Below are 21005 nucleotides of genomic sequence, written 5' to 3'. Positions count from 1 at the left end.
AATACTGTGAACTGAACACCCTTCATCACCCAGTTTCTCATCAGATCCACACCAATGTAGTCGCTGACTGTTTTTTCTTGTTTTGAACTTAGCATGGTGAGTTTGTCAAAAGGTGGGGAATTTACATAAAGTGTTCAAAGTTATCTTTGTTAGTCACGTTGCAGCAATTGTTGTTGGGGATACAAAAGATAAGATAAGTTATCCCTAACTAGCATGCACATAAACCTGGTGTTGAATTTCTACAAGACAGCATAAAATTATTTACTCATCAAATCAGTGTAGCAAACACAAGAATCACAGTAATGCTGACAAGAATGGCCACTGCTGTTGAAACGACATCCACCCACAACTGGGCATGTCCAGGCGTCTTTTGGGAGGATGTAAATGTAACACTATCAAATCTATGATGTTAACAAGAAAAAATAATGTTTTTATCTCTGCTTTAAAAAATGTAGTCTTGGACTTAATTGGCATTTTGTTTAAAATACAAGAAATTGTGCAATTTTTCCTTTACAATATGGATTTATATAATCCCAGCTAATCTTCTTTTATACAACCACGCAAAGTGAGTGGAGTCACGTGATCTCTTTGAAAAGCGAGGTGTCTGTCAGTCACAGCGTGGTCTGCCATTTTATGCAGCGACTTTTGGACATGAACCAAACTCCTTGACAGAGGACAGTCTGGATTGAATTTAAAGAATAGAAAGTTTGGGAAAGTTAGGAGAGTTAGCTACAGTTTTTTCAGTTTTCAGATCATTGTAGAAATAAAAAATGATGTAAACCAGAGACTTTTTGTGAAGATATTTTTAGCAAGCAGCTTTATACTAGAGGTTTGTAGTGTATTAAATGAAAAGTTGTAGGGTTTCCGACAGCCGGTAATTGCCGGTTTTATCTGTTAAAAGTATTAAAAAAGGATGAAATAAAAACTTGGCGGCCAAAATGTCCAGTAATAATGCTCACTCATACTAATATAGCCTGCAGCGCTAGTGAAGCAGCAAGCTATCGTGCAACTTCCTAGTGGGAGGATAGTTGGCACGACAAAAGAAATCTGTTGTTTTGTCAGCAAGAAAAAACTATTAATGGCCGCCAGGCCAGCAACAGGCTCTTCATGGTGCCGCTTTTTCCTTAACTTTATAATACACAAGTGCAGTGCTTCCATGCTTTTCACAGTAAAATAAAATGACCAAAATTATGTAAACAGTCCTCTACCATGTTTTGCCGTGTAGTTGCGCTGGCTTGTCTGTCCTCTCCTTTGTGTGTTTGTTTACCCCACTTTTACAGAGAAGCTGTAGTTGAGACGAGGTGAGGTAGATTTACTTTAAGAACAACTCCAGTCTGCAGTTGTAATTTCACAACCACAGTGCACAGTATGGTTAGGCAACTTGATAAAAATGTCACCTATGTTGATGGGCTGAGTCCATAATTGTTTTTTTAGTTGATCTTTGGGAGGACATTTATTTTATTTTGCTAATGTAATGGTCTACAGGATGACAGTCACTGCTCCCATCTAGCGGCTCAGTACACATCTCTCTCCCATCAACAGAACTCATATCATATGATCAGGCCCAGACTACTATTGAACAAGTGAACTTTCAGGCATATTTGACCAAGTAAATGGAAGTTAATGCCTCCTGTGTTTTGGCGAAACATTGACCTTCGCTGTACCGTCATGGCCACGCTGTTTGACAATAGATCAAGATAGTTACAATATAGCATTACGATGGTCTTAAGTCCTTTCTGACCAGATTAGAGTTGGATATGGCCAACCTGCTTGGAGGAGCACATCAAAGTCTAAAACATGTAAGTAGGTGGTGCTATGACTATTGTGGTATATTGTCATGTAGATGTGTTCAGGGTGGGAATGTTGTCAAACGTTAACTTTGGTGCAGATCAGACCATTTATATATATATATAAATTACATGGCAGTCCACACCCTCCAAAAAACATCACCGCGAGGTTGGTCGCCGGTCAGACACCAGCCGGACACAGGAGGTGCTGGCCGAGCCCAGGACTGTCGCAGCAAAGTCAGGCGCCCGTCAGATGCCAGCCAAGGAGCACTGGCCAAGGTGCCGGCCAAGCTGCAGCAAGGCTTGAGAAATGCATGACATGCCATGGCCACGCCCCCCCAAAAAACCTGTCGTGGCAGACGCATTGGTCTTGGTGTTGTCGCACTGGCCACTTACCTGGTGACTTACCTGAGTCCTTCGATGAAAGTCAAAAATCAACATTTGTAGTTCACTCAGGAGCTTCCCACATTGCTTTATGTCCACATATTTAAGCAACATCTCATTTAATGTTTCTTATAATTAATACTTTCTTATTTGTATCCACTTTGCATTTATGTAGCTATTCTTGTTGTAACGAACATTAGTCACAATTATCCAAGACACCATATTATAAATATACCATTAATAGTCTGTCATGATAATCTGTAAATAATCTGCTTGTTTATCTCTGCTGGAATGCACATTGTATGTTCATATTGCTTCAATACTTCAATAATAAGTTTTGTAGTGTCTGATATTTCTCTCAGTGTTTTCTTTGCCTGCTTACCTGTGAATATTCACCTAACAAAAATGGCAGCACTCTAACAAGCAGCAACACCTCAATATATATCGATCATCTTCTTTAATGAAAGTACATTGCTATTATGAGGACAATGACATGTGACTTCTTAAATGTTCTTTATTTGTGCATGTATTTAAGCAACAATATGCATTAACAAGACAGAAATAATGGACATACAGCCAATGATACAAAGCAGTTACACCGATGTAATGATACGGTAAAAGTCAGCAGGCTCTACTCTCAGAACACCTAAACTGTCAGGACAACAAACAAACACCTTTTGTACATCACACAAAATTTACATGACTGAAATAAAATATTGAATGAAACATCATCATCATTGACTTCAAGTGAAAGGCATTTTTCATTCTCACTTATGTAAAGTGCCTCTAATCTGTGGGATACTTAAGTACAAGAGTAATGTACTTAGTTACAGTTCACCACTGAAAAAGCATAACATCTAAGTACTTGGTTTGTTTAAGTGAACCCAACTCAAGCACACTGAGTTTGGCAGCTTTTTCAACCTAAAGTAGGTGAACTCAGTATAAAATTGAGCCAAAGCAAATGAGAAAAATCATGATGGTGTACAAGGTTGCAACCATTAATCCATTAGTTGTCAATTATTTAATTAATCGCCAACTATTTTGATAATGTTTATGAAATTTTTCAAGAAATAAAATATGAAGAGTTTATGGATCCTTTACTCCTCTATGACAGTAAACTGAATATCTTTGGATTGTGGATCAAACAAGATGTCATCTTGAGTTTTGACAAACACTGATCAATATTTTTCAGTTTTCTTACACACATAGACCAAACAGATAACCAATCAATCAAGAAAATAACCTACAGATTAAGCGACAATGAAAAGACTAGTTTGTTGCAGCTAATGGTGTTCTCCTCAGGTGTTGTTTGGTAGAAAGAAAATAGAGTAGTTCCAGCATGAAACTGCTCAGAACAAGGTCTGTTGATTATCTTGATTAACTTGGTCATGATTTCTGCAAATAGACCTCACTGTTTTTTAATTTTTTTTTTTCTCTTGGCACTTTGAGCACCAGAAGTGTCATTTAGTTCCAGTATTGGAAAGAAGGCAGCCGCCCCTGCGGCCAATATCTCAAAATCTCTGCAACCCACACCAAAACAAGATACATGGTTCAAATTATCTAGCAGCTAAGGGGAGCTCGGCTCTCCTGAAAAGGACATGAGCTCCCCTAAGAACCTATCTGAGACATTCAGGGGGTTCCTGAAATAAATAACAATAGTAAATATATGTCAGTGCTATGTGATTATTTGGTTATTCCCTTTTTCTACTACTACTGCATGATTCTTGAAGATGTGTCTCCCTGATGTTGTTTTTGTTTTTATTATTAAAGCTACTACATGGAGTTTTTGTCTGGTTATGAAACAGTCTCAATTTATTACTGATGCCTCTGTATGACTTACATAAGTTAATAATACCATCCGCAAGATGGTAGCTATTATGGTGGAAAAACTACTGCTTTTGTCCCCAGGGGCCTCCACAGTCAACACAATATGAAAGTTCCCTGTGGTAGTTTTAAATGTATTCCTTTCATTTGGAAACAGTAGCCTGATGGTGATGCTATTGACCTCTATGAAATGTTAATGACTGTATTAACAGACTGTAGTAGTAACAGTACAATGTTTTTTTCACAGTCGCCCTGCAATTAACTGCACTGCTGCACACTTCCATGTATGCATGTGCATATAAACTGTTTAATAATGGTGCACACTAGAGAACAGGGCTCCCCTGAAAGCCAAACCCTGAGTAGATGGGTAAGAGTATGCCAGAGGAAAAAAAAAAAACATATGTATTTTTGATTTTGGGGTGAACTGTCCCTTTAAGAAGGCCCACTTTTAGAGGTTTCCAAACAGTGCAGCCTGAGCACTGGATGCAGTTTCTGAACACATTTTTCCAACAAATACAATAAGACAAATGTAAATGTAGTTATACACTACAATTTCTGCAGAATTTTACATTTGAAACAGTGGACATAGTTAAAGTGCCTGCCACTGGCATGCCACTACTCTAACATCAGGTTTTACATTTCTAAGAGAGCAATTAATCTAAAATAACGTTTAGATACAGTGATTCCTTCATACCTACCATTTATAATGTTAGACCAGGTTTTACGCTCTCTTACAACTATCTTTGTCGTGATGCATTTCCTCACACCACCACATCACAGGTTTCATAAGCGAGGTTTTGACCTAGTCAAGATAGTTCATCTCCTGTTCTTAGTCCCACGAATGAGATGAACCATTTCCCATATTAACGCCATCAGACCATGACGCCTGACATGTTATACTACGTTAAGTAAATAACACGAGTCTTCTGTGAGGACAATAAAGCAATGAATGTATTACTATTGAAGATTTAGCCTGTTTAAGGACCGAAGAGACAGAATTAAAGCAGAAACGGAAGTAGGTGACAGTGTATTATCTTGACTCAGTCGTCAGTTTCCGACCACCTCCTCCTCTGACCAATGAACGGAGCCGGCTCTGCATCCTCCAGGGCCGCTGGAGTTCGCGGGAAACCGGCTGTTGTGATACATCAGGAGTAATTACACTGCGGATTAAACATCCGTTTTTAATATTAGACCAGTGTTTCTTTATAGGTTTTGAACTGCTACGGTTGCAAACGGAGTAGTGACACGGCTTAAGGTAACCGTGTTTGTAGGACTGCTGCCTTGGCTGCTATGCTAACACCCGACGCCAGTTAGCTAACGTTAGCAAGGTGGTCACATTGGCTAACAGGAACGCTGAGCTTCATGCGACAGAGAAGACAAAATACTGCTGGTTACTGAGAGACAAAGGGCTGCCGCTGTCAGGCACAAAACAGACAATGAGCAGGTTCAATCTAGATCGTTTTCGTTTTGACAAGAAGCCAGCGACGACAGCAGTCAAAGACCAGGACAACGGTTCCCAAAGTCCAGAGTCTGAGAAGGAGAACAAGCCAGGTAACTAGCAGATGTTGAAGCTAGCTTACAATGGTGGTAGCCAGATGTGTCAGGCATGCTATCGTTAGGTAACATGGTTACTTTTATCACGCTGCCTTTTTTGCAGGACTGTTCCCCATGTAATAGTGAGGTAAACACTCAGTTACCCCGGCCTGTCGACATTATTAGTTTCTGAAGTAAATTTGCATTGAATTTGCGAGGTCTTTGTTGATATGATACTATATGTCTGTGCTGTAGGTGGGCAATATTGACAAAGTCAGATATGACACTACTATGAACACACTGGATCAGTACCAATAATGCGAGGGTAGTTTAGAAAATGGTTACTGGAGCTTTGTCACTCCATTCTGCTTCCTTTAAATGGACAGGTCACACGAATATGAAAAACCCACATTTTTCCTCGTACCTGAAGTGCTATTTATCCATCTAGATAGTTTTGGTATGATTTGCCGAGTTTTAGATTTATCGACTATAAAAGTCTCTGCCTTCTCTCAAATAAATGAATTGGAATTAAATGGTCCTCACCTTCTGGTGAAATCACAAAGCAGTTACTCAAGATAATCTAAAGAACTTGTGAGTAATTTCATGTAGAAATTGTTTTCTTTTCATTGAATTACACCTGCTAACCATATCACTGTGCTAAAGGAAGTGTGCATCTACTCATGGAGGAGAGGTTACAGGTCAGTTGAGGAGGATGCCATTAATGTATGCATCCCCTGCTGTCACAAGCAGGAGCCTCTAATCCATGAGAGGATGCAAACTTCCTTCTCTGTGGTGATACATTTGGCATGTGTAGTTCAGTAGGAAGAAAATACAGGGTGCCCATAAAGTCTCTTTACAATTTAACAAATTTATTCCAAAATCAAATTAATAGACACATCTATGGAAATTATTACAAAATGAAAAGTAGATATTGAAGTTTTTTTGCCTTTTTTTTCAAGCCCTCAAGACAGTACTCGATTTCTTGCCATGTTAGCTGTAGCATAGCCTCATCAGTGATGGCAATGGCATCAGTGATCTTTTGCTTCATGTGTGAAGCATGATTGTGATGAAAAACTTTAATAACCACTGAGTACATAGAACAAATCTGGTTAACATGTCTCATCAATTGCTTTTGTAATATTTATTTACTTATTATTTTTTTTAATTGTAAAGAGACTTTGTGGACACCCTGTAGTTCCTACATGAATCTACTCACAACAAGGTCTGTGGATTATCTTAAATAACTGTGTCATGATTTCATAATATTCAAGCAAAGGCAGATTCTAGATTGATAAATAGCACTACGGGCCAGAGGAAAAATATAATTTTGTTGATGATCAGGTGAATTGTGCCTTTAAGAAAAAGAGTACTGTCATTGGCTGTAAGAGTATTGCCATCTTACATGTCAATATACCTTTCAAGTTTAGTCCAAAAGCCATAAAGGGAAACATATGTCCATGTGACATGGACTCTTTCAGCAATTCACACATGATCCATAATCCAAACAAAGTTCCTGGCTTGGGTCTCTAACATATCCACCATCTTTGAATTCTACTCTCAGAGGTAGGTGCCCAGTGACATGATGTAGTGTCATTAAACTCTAATTACTATGTCATTACTTTGGAGTTTGGTAGTGACTTGTGACTACATGCCCATTATTCTTTTTAGGTGTCACTGTTCTTGCTCTTGTCACCCCACTCACAACATAAACAGTAGCATCAAAATCGAGGAGAAGTCTGTACTGCGGCATTCAAATATCATGATGAAGAAGTTCTTTCACCTGAGAAGCAAGGCGTGGGGCATTGATATGTGCCATAAAACCATCAAAGCTGCAAATTAACCAAACATGATGGAGCGAGTGCACCTGTTCCTTACGTGACTTCATGTCCTGTCTTGTTTTTACCATCTTGTTTTTCAGCTCAGATGAAACCTGTCAAAGCCCCACCAAAGACTCATGCCCGAGGAGTTGTTTTTGAGGAAGTTATTACTATTGACTTGGAGGAAGATGAATCGACAGAAGCAAAGCCCAAAATATCATTAACCAGAACATCCAAGTGAGTATAAAGTAAAATGGCAACCTTCTCGCTTTTAGGCCTATTAATTTTCATTTATTTCACAGTCTCGTTGTTCTTGTTGTATAGGAATCCCAAAGGGAAAACGTCATTCAAAAATATGGAATCGGATGATGATGAGGACAAGGAAATGGAAGAGAAAATGAGCAGACTACTGGAGATGTTTCCTCAGTTAACAAGGACCGAGCTAGTGGAGGTTAGTTGAGATAGAGCAAAAGCTTTGCAACTTTTTGTCACAAAACACATAAGCAACCTATAATTTCATAAGACACGTTAGCATTAAATCTCCTGACTTTCCTCGTTCCCTTGTTCTGTTCTGTTTTCAGGTGCTTGGAAGCACAAGCACACTGGATGGGGCTGTAGCTGCATGCCTTTTAAAGTTTGGTGATAAAGAAGGTAAGTAAACAGAAGTTTTCTTCTAAAGACATTATACATGTTAGAACATAGTTGCTGAAAACGTGTGAAAACACTGAGAAATATATAGTACTGAATTGTAGAGTTAGACTGCTAGACTATTTGATTTCTGTGTTCAGGATACTTTGGGTGGACATGGTGCGGTGATGTACCAGAGCCATGGTCCCCCAACACTATGACGGCGTATCCCCCTCCCCTCACCCTCCCTAAGGGTCAGTTATGAACATACTTCAGTGACTCTCTCAGTCCAAATCACCACAGCAGTTCACTTCAGCTCACTTCAGGTCCAACAACCTGGCACAGACAGAAAAAAATGCAAGAAGTTATTACTATCCCTGGTCAGCAAGTGTAGAAAAGTGGGGAATGGAGCCAAATATGGCAAATATGTTGCAGTAAAAACACAGCGCTGTGTCTAAAAACAACTATATCTTCCTAGCTGGCTACTCTTCTCAATCAGCGGGATATTTTTGAGAACACTGGCAGTTTTGTCTTTTCAGCTCCAGAACAAGGCAGGAAGAGAAAGCAGGATGGATCCAGCAGTTCACAGGACAGTGGTGAGATTCAACCCAGTAAGAAGAGGAAGCCATCAGTGGTGAGATTATGAATGCTATCTTCATGTTTTAAAACGATGTAGCGTGTGCACGTGTTCAAGATACTGTCATTTTAATTTACAGTACAACTACAGCCATTTTAAGTGTTTGTACTGCCATGCTGCACCTTTCCAACATTTTAACACACGGTGGATTTAACACTGATCGTACACTACAGAGAAAACAGTACTGTTTTTTGCTGTTATGCCCAGAAAGCTGTTTGAAAAATGTCTGTTCTTTCTTACACAGAGAACACAGATAAATGTTGGCAAATATTGATGACAGAAAGAAATGATTATTTAATGAAAGCTGATGCACACAGACAAACTGCAACTTTCGCATAAGAATTACCATAGGGATCATGTGTCAAACAGGATGATGTAACCAGTCCACATGACTATTTTGGCTTTCCGTTCATGAAGTCTCTATGGGGTTTAAATGTACCTTTCTTGTATTTCAACCAAAAGGTTTCTGACGAAGATGATAATGAAGGCAAAGAGCCAAGCTGGGAGAAGCAGGAGGCCATGGTCCGAAGACTGCAGAAAAAGTTTCCTGACCAGGACAAGGAGGTGAAGACAGACACACACACTGTCTCTTGTGAACTTTTGTGAATTTTCCTCATGTAGGCTAAAGGTAGTATGACCAGGTCAAGTTTGAGGGCAGCTACAAATCCTGGAAGTATGTTTCAACTATCTATGGGTCTCTATTACTGTCCTGATAACAATGTCTTTGTCTCCTAGAGACTGAATTTGTAGGGTCATACATATGTTTTGCTTTACTTTAGACCAACAGACTGACACAGAATTGGAATAGAATGTCCAGAGACAAAGAGGAGGCAGAGAAAGTTGAAATACGTTTTTGGGATTTGTAATCCAAATGTGACCTGGTCATATTACTTTCAGCCCAAAGGAGGACAACTCCCTAACACTGCTATCTATAACACATAAAGACATTACATATTGAGATTATTTTGAATCCAGTCTGATTCGATTGGGCAAGTGGTAAAAAAAAAAAGTATTAAACTATGTTGATAATCAGTTAAGTTATTTTTTCATGCAAAAATGGCAGCAAGGCTGTTTTAAGGTTCTCAAATATGGAGATGATCTGATTTTCATTGTTTATTATCTTTGGATTTGTGGCTGACAAAACAAGACATTTAAAGACATCAGCATGCACTTGGAAACAAGGCTGGACATTTTCCACTATTTTCTGACATTTTATAGACATTGCAGCCCTAGATTAAACGTGACAATTAACTTTATTCTTTGTTGCCAATTGATAACCACTGATAAATAGAACATTTCATATAGAGGCAAGTAAAAATTTACTTTGAGCACGATTTCTGAAGTGAACAAAAACATTAACATTAAGCCCTGAGTAGCAGTTTCTTGCGGTTTAAAAAAATCAGAAGTACAGAAGTGCTTAGCTTAGTTGTTTCCATTTAATAGTGTAAGCATATTTTATGAAAACTCTATAAATGTCCCAAAAATAGCCTCTCATGTTAAACAAAATCAGTTTCCTATAGTCAACAGAGCTGCAGAAAGGAGTACAGTGAATTTTATGTTAGTGTGTCTTCTGTAGATACCAACTAGCTTATTCTTATTTATTCAGTCAGCATAATTTCCAGACTACAATAAAGAAAGAGATTTTGTGTGACTCTTTCTGGAAACAGTGAATCTTGTGTTTGTAGACCTGACTCTTACTCGTGTCTTTGCTACAGGAGCTGCGAATGGTGCTGCAGGAACATGACTGGAATGTTGAAGATGCTCTGCAAGTTCTACAAATGTTCTCAGACCCAGGTGCAAACACAACAGCTGTCCTTTTGTATATGTGTACTTTTGACTTTCATCCTCTCAGCTGATTCTGATACTGATGTAGGCTCAAGTCGGTTGTTTTTCTCTTATCAGATAATACCAGCTTCAGCTCACCTGAGACAGAAGAAAAGAAATCGAGTAGTAAATCGAAGAGTAAAGACAAGTCAAGCAAGGACTACAGAAAGAATGGCCACAAAGATCGCAGAGACCATAAAAAGAGGAGAGATCATAGTGAAACAGAGGACAGTATGGATGATACAGACACAACAAAGGACAGTGAAGACTCCGACTCAGAAGACAGCGAAGACTCCACAAAGAAAAGAAGCACTTCCTCTCTGCCTACGTGGCTTATAAAAAGGTCTGATTCAGTATCCTCATCCTCCTCCATCAAGAAAACAACTACCTCTTCCTCCACAAAGCCGTCCTCCTCTTCCTCAGCTGCTCAGATGCTGTCCAGGTTTGCCAGCGGGACCAGTATAGCAAAGAAGCAAGCAGCAGAGAGCAAGAGGAAGGCGCGTGCCTCAGACGAGCATGTCAGTTCTGAGGGGGAAAACGACGATGAAGAGGACACCGTTAGCAGTGAGTTTGAGGACTCTGACGACGAGCTGGACTCTAAAAGGGGCATGACTGAAGTGAAGAGAGAAATCATCGAGTTCTTCCAAACTGCAACGTTAGATGAACTGTCGCTGATTGCTGGCTGCTCGATTAAAAAGGCCCAGAAGATTGTGGAACTGAGACCCTTTGATGACTGGGAGAGCTTGGTAAGAGAGAGAGAGAGAGAGAGCGTGTGTGTTTGTGTTTGCATGTCCATCAAATAGACATCATGCAGGTGATTCAAGTTAAGACAAATAAAACAGTTTTCACAAGTCACCAATAGAGAGAGTTGTAAAGATGAAGTTCTACTTCCAGTCATAGTGTGAAATCACATTACTGAACACCTGGAAAATGACTTTGTGACCCGTTAAGTTTCATTCACACTGTATTTACTTATTGAGCGCACTCCACCAAGGTCTTCTGTCTAGATACATTCCTTCCTAACAATCTACTGAATAGCAGAACTCTTCACCACCTGACGTGTCTCACCTCATAGTCTTCAGCAGCTCTGTTTTCATTTGCCAAACACCTATCTGTTAACAGAGATTAACTATTGATATAATGGTGCATAATAATTGGATGTCATGTCACAATAACAGGGCAGTGCAGTAGTTAATATCTTTGTACAGACCAAACTCAACATTAAGTTGCCTATTGAGAGAAGAGTCAGAAGAGATACAGTTAGCAAGTCTAAGCATGAGTCTTGTTAGCTGTTTGAAAGGTGTGTGCCACAGGTTGGCCAGTAATCTTTGCACACATTTGATTTTGATTATGCAGTTTAGTTTTCAGTTTGACAGATAGGTTGCTGTACTACAGTACAGCATGACACTGACACACTGACATAATCACTGATTTTAAAAAACAGAAAAACAATCTGGCTACTGGCACCAAAACATTAGAGTCTATGAAGAAAGTAAATACGCTGCTGTATCTTCTTACAGATAAATTCTCTATGTGAATCCCATGATAGGTAGGCATTTATCATAACGCCAAAGTATTTGTAAGAAGAGACCTGTTAAATTTCTTTGTTGCCAGTTGTCACTGAAGGCTGACATTTTTGTGACACCAGTCAACTTGCCAGTCCACATTATACTGGCAGTGTGGGGTCATCGCTGTTAGTCATAGAAAGGTGGAATCATAAGAGTTTTCTTAAAGAAACTGGTTGGTACAGCATAAACAACACAGGTGAGCTAATGCAGCCTTGAGGTGCACCAATATTGTCCTGGTCAGGGGGGAAAATGTGTCATTTATACCAGTGGGTTGGATTGAACTGTAACTGAGTCATTTTGAACAGAAGTAAGTCAGGTCGCAATCATGTTGAATGCACTTAGCACAATTGATTGTGTTGTGTGAGGCAGCGAGGTCAGTTGTTGTTAGTGACTGGATATTCTTTCCTCCTCAGGTTGATGTCTTTCATAAGGACAATGGACTGTCAGAGGACTTACTGCTGGGCTGCAGAGTTGTCCTCAAAGAGAGGAAGGTTGTCCGGGGGCTTATGTCCAAATGTGAGACCATTTCCTCAAAAATGGTCAAACAGGTCACTGAAGTGATGGAGAGGGGCACAGGGTCCATGAAACAACCCAGCGTTCTCAACAGCCAGTAAGTAAAAAAAACCTATACACACATCGTAATGGTTAAACTAGTGAATTGTAAAAGAAAAATAGCCAGTCCTCTTTAAATAATCACTGAGGTGTCTGCAGATTTTTCAGGATTCCTTGTTTTTGAATGCAAGACGGTTTGCTCAGTTGTAAAACTTCATTACATGTTATTTGAGGAGGCAGCAATATGATCACATAATGGAGAAATATGATGTGAACAAACCTTTCTTTGTATTTTGTAACTCCTCTTGATTCACAGAACCTTTTCTAACATCTCCACAATGCACAAATCAAACAAAAAGTTCATTGAAAAAATGTGCCTTGTAACTGAGCCTCGAGCACAAAGATGTCAAGCTTGAGACAAGATGTCAATCCAAATGTTGTCCCCGTTGGTTACAGGTTAATAAGGTCTCCTTCAAGGCAGCCTCAAGCACTTGCACGAACAAAAAAAAAATCAAGCTCTTATTGCAAACACTTTCTTTTTACCATTACTTTTTGTTTGATGTGATGAGTTCAATGTGCTAGTTCTTAGAAGCAGGCTAAAACATGAAGACATTGTGCACATTCTGATCACATAATAGTCACATGATTGAAAATATTATATTTATGTGTAAAGATGGAAAAGTGTACTGTTAAATACTCTCAAGAGCAAAACACAGTACATTTCATCCATCACTATGTCTGTTCTATGTCTACTATAAATGATGCATTAGGTTTTCATAAAAATGGGGGATCCAGTTCTTGTTCTCAGTCTATTATTTGTTGTCTTTCAGGTTCCAGCTGAAACCCTACCAGCTGATTGGTCTAAAGTGGCTGCTTCTTCTGCATGAGCACAAACTGAGTGGTATCCTCGCTGATGAAATGGTAAGGCATCCAGGGACCTGTGGGAAGTGACAGAGTACACTGCCAGCATTTGGGAGGTGTTGATCAGGAGCCCAATATCAAAAACAAATGAAAGATGGAAAATGTAAACATTTAATAAGCCGAGCAGGACAGCAGGCGCTTACAGCTTGTTTAAATCACCACTCAGTGAGTGTTACTGTGTCGGTATCAAACAGTGATGTGTGTGGATGTGTAGCCATCCTGCAGGTGAATAAACATCAGAAAGCACAAAGATAAAAGAAACAGCAGAGAATTAAATGTGATGTTTTAGCCCTGAGACAGTGAGAGAGGTGAGAACTTTGATTTGTATAGTTGAGTAAAGCTGCAGTGCTTGCAGTTGAGGTCTGTGAGGATTTTTGCTGTTTAAACAGGCAGTACGTGATCGCAGATGTTCAAATATCTTTTTTGTCCGTCCACCTGGCTCTTTCTTTATCTCGTTGTGTTTGATTTCTGACTGGCTCTGTTTTATCTGCCTCTCGTCCTCTTTCACTCTCCCTTACTCCCTCTCTCAGGGTTTGGGGAAAACTATCCAGGCTATAGCATTTCTGTCCCAGCTGTACCAGAATGGAATAGAGGGTCCTCATCTCATCACCGTGCCATCCTCCACACTGGGTAACCGTCTCCACAAATCACACACTTTCGCTACTTGCTTCATATTATGTAATCAAACAACATATGTTAAGATAATGATGGTTAGCATAAAACAAAAAGCACTGAGGAGAAAAAAATATTGTGAAATTTGCACTTAAAATTGTTGCTCAGTGATGCGGATGTTGATGTTGTCTTGTAGATAACTGGGTCAGAGAGCTGAAGCTGTGGTGTCCGAGCCTCAAAGTTCTGATCTATTATGGTAAGATTCCTCATGCATGTTTTCACATAGAAATGTTGTATTCTTTATAAGTATTATTGTGATCACACATGTACAGACACAGCTGTAGAGGACTAGTGGTGTAGCATATGTACAGCAGTGTGTAAGCCCATGTTCATGCAGCACTGTTGCAAAACCCAGCAAGAAGCTGCAGTGGGATGTGATTATTGGTCTAGCCCTCAGGAAGTGTACTGTGCTTAGATTAAAATTTCACATAGTGGCCAAACTGTGTAATGACAAAATCATGTTAAAAAAAAAAACTTTCTCAGAAACTTACATTGTGAAAGAAGTGGCTATAAAAATGGTGGATTGTCAAAACCCTCACAAAATGACTCACCATCAGGATTTAAATTGTTCAGTCCAGTAATATTAGTCAAGTCTAGCAGAGCTGCATGATGAAATCATTTTATCCCAGTTCAAGGGACGAAACCTGAAGTTAGCCAGCAAAAGGCTTTAGTCCGATACAGACACATATGCAGAAGATGTGGGTAATTTTACACCTGAAATTCAGCTTCATGCCCCGCTGAACAGCTTTTATTGGAATGCCTCCAATGCTATGTCCAGGTCTCCTTAATACATCCATGGTATAAGTAGAAAATGAAACATACACCAGGAGGTTCAGTTTTATGAAACCTTGACCCGCTATTTTATCTGTGGGAAGTTATGAATTTGTGTTATGAAGTGTCTGGTGTGTGCACTCACTTCATTGTTGATTGTTGAAAACTACTGTGATGCCATTAATCAATTCTTAACGAATGAGAGAGAGTGTATCTTTTGATGTGGTGGAGTTGATGGTCTGTACACATCCTTGATACTGAAAAGATTCTGAAGTCTTTTCAGTTTACCACATTTCTGAGACAAAAGTAGAGTTTGTATTCATATGCTCTGTACAGGATCTATGGAGGAACGCCGCTACCTCAGACATGATATCCTCCATAAAGATGTTGAGTTCAACGTCATTGTGACCACGTGAGCAAACAAACACACACACACACACACATCATTTATATTCATATGTTTTTGTTTTTTGTTTTTTTGTTTTCGGTTAAGATTTGACTGGAAAACTAAATCAGTTCCTTCAAGCAACTTTTAACTCACACCTGAACAAAAAACTGAATGAGTCATTTTGTTTGATGCTATTTTGCCTGTTTGACCTTTTGCAGGTATAACTTGGCCATAGGGAACGATAACGACCGCAGCCTTTTCCGTAAGCTGCATCTGAAGTATGCTGTGTTTGATGAAGGTCACATGCTGAAGAACATGAACTCTCTGCGCTACCGCCACCTTATGGCTATTAACGTTAGTTCACTGACATTTTGCAAATTATTTCCTACCACCACAATCCTCCAATTTCTGTGGTATCTTCTGGTATCTGTAATCAGAATTCATTGCTTTTCTGTTCTTTACATGCAAACGTAAAAGTTTAAGGTGTGTCTTTCTCTGTAGGCAGAGCATCGCCTGCTGCTGACAGGAACTCCTTTACAGAACAACCTCTTAGAGCTGATGTCTCTCCTGAACTTCATCATGCCCTCCATGTTCTCCAGCTCCACGACACAGCTCTCCAAAATGTTTTCTATGGTGAATATACAAGTGTTTTTTACACTGTCATTTCATTGTATGTGGACAGATGTTAAGTGCCATGTGATGCTTGATGGCACCAAATAATTGCATGAACATTACGTGATAATGCAAGCTTTAACTGTTCTGTGTTGAATTATGATCAGTTAGATTTTCACTTTGATGTCTTATCTTGATTGTATGGCACATCACTGTCCTGTAGTCCTGTGTGAAAAAGAAAAAAGGGAAAAAAAACAACAAATGTTTGGTCTTCCACCAGCCAGCCAAGAATTTAATATGTTTCTAATGATTTTTTAGCACATCTGAGAGTTTAATGTTGTATGTTGTTTGTCAGAAATCCCACGAGGAGCAGAGCCGCTTTGAGAGGGATCGTATTTCTCAGGCCAAACTCATCATGAAACCTTTTATCCTCCGTAGAGTCAAGAGCGAGGTGAGTTCATCTGGCAAAAGTACTTATTTTGTATTGTGTAAATGTATGTTTAATGTGTGTTTTGTAAGAAAATACACTTTTAACATTTGTAACACTTTCAATTTTTTGCTCTAACAATCTGCAGTAAAAATATAGGCAAAGTTTCCATTTGGGGTGTTCAGTTGGTTCCCTTGAGAACCGTGAGAGAAAAACTATTATTGAAACCAATGAGGATTCAAATTTAGTCTATGAATCAGAGACGATCAGGACGTCAGCAATAAAACAAATGACAAACATACAACAATTTCCTCAGAAACTGTCAATTATGTCAGCATTCTCCAATTTTAGTATTTATTGCTATATAATGGTCATATTGAGAGTAATCGTAGTTCATACTCTGTGTAAATATTGTGAAGAACTAATGTTCTTTCCTTCATCCAGGTTCTCAAGCAGCTGCCAGCCAAGGAAGAGAAGGTGGAGTCCTGCTCAATGAGTGAGAAACAGCAGGTTCTCTATCAGACCCTCTTTAAAAAACTCAAGTCTTCCACCAATGGAGAGAGTAAGCCAGATTTACTGCTCCTCATTGTGCCTCACAGTATTTTTTGTACAAAAAACAGAAATGAATCCGTGGTTAACAATCCCCCTCATCTGCTTTCTCTGCAGAGCGCGAGTTGTGTAACGTGATGATGCAGCTGAGGAAGATGGCCAACCACCCTCTGCTTCACAGACAGTACTACACCACAGAGAAGCTCAAAGCCATGAGCAAACTCATGCTCAAGGTCAGTCTTATCTCCTTGATGAGTCCTTGTTTCTTTTCTGCAGTGGTTTGGGCAACTTAAGTCATTTGTCCACAATTTTGTTCAAGCTGAGCTGTGAGGTTAAGCTGACTGCTTACACAAACATTCAAACTTGGCAAACTGACTTTGCCATCTTGAAGTATTTAGATTTATTTAGAGTTAAATTTAACATAAATGAACATGGAACATATTCACCTTAACAGCTTTAGTTTCACCGCAACAAGATAGAGGTGGCAAAACATTTTTGTGTCATCATTATACTGTATATTTAGTGTGCATAATTTAAATTGCTTAATCTTTCATTTGTTTGTTATTCCACACTAATGTCCTTCCTTTTACTCATCCCTCTGTGTCATTTTTGCAGTATTTCTCTGCCCCCTCACTTTAAATCTTTCCTCCATTCTTCTTTCTGTCCCTCCACAGGAGCCCACTCACTTTGATGCAGATGCTGCTCTGATCCAGGAGGATATGGAAGTGATGTCAGACTTTGAGCTGCATCGCCTGTGCCAGCAGTACTCCTCCATCAGCTCCTACCAGCTTGAAACCGATCTCCTGCTCGACTCTGGGAAATTTAACCACCTCACAGAGCTGCTGGGCTCCCTTAAAAACAAGGTAAATACAAGGGTGCAAAACTGTGTCTGTTGTGCTGTATATGCAGGAGGAGTGTGCTTTTTTTCACACAATATATGTCATGTAGCATAACTCTTTCCCCTGAATCCTACAGGGAGACCGAGTGGTATTATTCAGTCAGTTCACCATGATGCTGGACATTGTGGAAGTGCTGCTGAAACATCTTAAGCATCGTTATGTCAGACTGGATGGATCCACACCCATAGCTGACAGGTTTGTACAGTACACTGAAATCAGATTAGATGTAGCCAACAAATCAGAATCATGAGGCATTTCTGCAAACTTTACATATTACACTTACCTTTGTAATGGGTCCCTGGCATGTGTACATTTTGATTTTGATGCTGAAATGATTCAGTGATCCCATCTGTTAGTCTGATTGCTACTTTGGGGTGAAAATTCCATTAAATTAAGGAAAGTGGAAGCAATTTCTGGAATTTAACTTGCATCAAAATGCCATAAATTGTGTTGCATGTAATAATAGCCAAAATGTTTTTTTTGTCCTGCAGGATTGTGTTGATTGATGAGTTCAACACAGATACAGACATATTTGTGTTCCTGTTGTCAACACGTGCTGGTGGCCTGGGCATCAACCTTACCTCAGCTAATGTTGTCATCCTGCATGACATCGACTGCAATCCCTACAATGACAAACAGGCAGAGGACAGATGTCACCGTGTAGGCCAAACTAGGTAAGATGGAATCTTTAAAATATACTCTTTTATGGGATGAGTTTTACCCAATAAGGTCTGGTAATTGTGTCAGCAATCAGGCAGAAAACAGCTGCTATATTCATTCAGACTATGGTGAGATTAAATAGATATTAATTACAATTACATGACTTCCTCGGGTTAAAATGTTAACCCTTCAGAAATGTGCTCATTGTATTGATTTTCTGTAGTGACTAATGCTGTCTTGCTGTGGGTGTCAGGACTGTACAGGTGATTAAGCTGATCAGTAAGAACAGCATAGAGGACTGCATACTGCAGCTGGGACAGAAGAAACTAAAGCTGGAACAGGACATGACCTCTGCTGAGCGGGGTAAGGAGATGTGCACACATGCTTATGCTTTCTTGACTGCATGCGCATTCCCTCTGTGATAAATACATGAAATGGATTTTGAATTTTACTATACATCAGAATAATCAAAACAACAAAATGAGCAGTGATGATATATTTAGGTAGTGCAGGTAAGTGTCTTCTGTAGAACAGTAAATATTCTCTTTTGCAAGACTTAAACATATCGATTATAAAGTAACAATAATGACATTACAGTGTACTGTGTAGAGAAACGGTTCACAAAATTAGGTCAGTTAAGTCCATATATATGAGAAAATGTAAAACAATTTCCACGTGCAGCCAAGAAATGGTGTTGAACAACAGGGTATTGATCCAAGATTTAAGATTTACTTTCAACCAGTTGACTTGTATTTACCCTAACCTTCTGAGTTATATACAAATGGAAAAAATAAAGTATAATTTGTTCTTCAGGTGATGAGGGGACCATACCTGAAGATATGGCATCTTTGCTCAGAGCCTCACTGGGACTGTGATACGCAAACACATGAAACTTGAGACTGAACAAATATGTTTTTGATGGCATTCCTGTGATTCTGGGCAGACTTGAGTGTTCTGACTGAACACACACTTTTGTGTCTATACTAGAAAACTACTGACAACCATATGCTGCCATGAAAAAAAAAAAAGTTCTGATGTTGAGATCTGATTTACTGTGTAGCATGGTAGCTGTGCCTAAAACACTATTTTTACATGCACACAGTTTTTGATCTACTTTGACTATGAGATCAGTATATAGAGGCTAAACAAAAATGTTGCCTTTTTTCAATGTTATGCACTTGACATGTTACAGTGGACTCTCAAGCTGTAGAAACTTGAAAGTGGTGTTTAAAAGTTCAGACCAAACCATCAGGAATGCAGCATGTGCCTGAGAGAACACCATCGAACGTGTCTGACTGAACAAAAGAATCCTCATTTACGTTGATATAACCCATGCAGGCTTACCTTATTCACATTCAGATAAAAGTACAATATGCTTATCAAGAAAATTATACTTACCATCAGGCTTTGACATATGAAATATTCCAAATTCTAGTGGTGGTGCACAGAGAATGGAGGGTTTGTTTACCATCCTTCCTACCAGACAGTATTGCATCTTGCCAGTTCTTATTTTTTAAAAAGGTCACATCAAAACTTTTTTTGCTGCTGTGATCCTCAGCAACATTTGAACATCAGCAGATAGGACAGCTATACTGAAAATGTTGCTGTTCACATTGATTTCCTCTGCCACCATTTCTGATCAAACATTGTTGACAGTTGAGGTTGCATCAGAAAGTTAGCCAAGTATCTGGAAAATTGTATTCTGTCACTGTAAGTGTAATGTGTTGAGTTGATGTCATATTTTAGGTCAGTTGTTTAAGCAATTGCGGACCTTTTTTGACTGATAGTACATGGTTGTGTGGGTGTAGTCAATGAATTTAATACAAAAATACTCCAGGTTTTCTAGTGCATAAAACTAGAAAAGCTATAACAAAAATATGAATAGAATGTCTTGAATAAATATGGTGCTTGAACTGGTTTCTTCTACTCCTTTAAACATCTCAAGCCAGTGCAAGTGACACAGAGAAGATGATGATTTGAGGAAGTAGCTGCTGCATTTATGTACTCTGTAAGTGGCTAATGTGTTGTCAGTGTACAAGTGTTACTGTAAAAGCTTTTATGAAGTTATTTGTATGTTTTTAAGGTTCCTGTTTAAACTGAATAATAAAAATTGGAATAAATGTTTGTGTGGTTGTGCCTACAGCAACTGCCAAACTGCTGGCAGCAGATGAAAGACTTGCATGTTTCTAATGGCAGGTTTATGGTATAACTGGGATGCAGTTTGTAAAAATGTGTTTGTAAGATTTTTCCAAACATACTAATTAAAAAAAACAGGTGTAAATAAGGTGTGATGTAAAGAATTACAGTGAGAAGTGGAAATGTAGTCATTTATCTTGCTTTTTAAAGCTACAACAAGAAACTATTATATTGTGTTGATTTTAGAAGCACCTATGGACCAAAGTGCTCGCTGTGACTTTGCCTGAGAAAATGTGAACACACACACAGGCTTGTTTAATTTAATTTCAAGGGGAATCACAGCTATTATGTAGAGCACATAGAAGCATTAAATTATATAAAATTGAGACATCAAATTTCTTGCAGTAGCTTTAATTA

The 21005-nt window shown here is 39.0% G+C and overlaps 1 protein-coding gene across 1 annotated transcript; it reads left to right on the top strand.

Annotated features, from left to right (window-relative positions):
* The first annotated feature begins 5083 nt into the window (after window positions 1-5083).
* Window positions 5084-20572, top strand: smarcad1a (SNF2 related chromatin remodeling ATPase with DExD box 1a). The gene is made up of 23 exons (XM_084728738.1): window positions 5084-5546; window positions 7447-7582; window positions 7670-7796; window positions 7927-7996; window positions 8512-8606; window positions 9072-9173; window positions 10325-10403; window positions 10512-11179; window positions 12415-12611; window positions 13384-13474; window positions 14005-14104; window positions 14283-14342; window positions 15254-15329; window positions 15524-15659; window positions 15807-15938; window positions 16273-16368; window positions 16789-16906; window positions 17011-17126; window positions 17568-17756; window positions 17869-17987; window positions 18284-18466; window positions 18706-18815; window positions 19266-20572. Exons 1-23 carry the CDS (start codon window positions 5432-5434, stop codon window positions 19325-19327), a joined length of 3177 nt encoding a protein of 1058 aa, XP_084584864.1. The 5' UTR covers window positions 5084-5431; the 3' UTR covers window positions 19328-20572.
* The last annotated feature ends 433 nt before the right edge of the window (window positions 20573-21005 follow it).

The sequence above is a fragment of the Lutjanus erythropterus genome, chromosome 10, assembly GCF_056507025.1.
Source record: "Lutjanus erythropterus isolate fLutEry1 chromosome 10, fLutEry1.hap2, whole genome shotgun sequence".
NCBI classification, from domain to species: Eukaryota; Metazoa; Chordata; class Actinopteri; order Lutjaniformes; family Lutjanidae; genus Lutjanus; species Lutjanus erythropterus.
The sequence above is the reverse complement of the archived record's forward strand: the minus strand, read 5'-3'. Positions and strand labels throughout refer to the sequence as shown.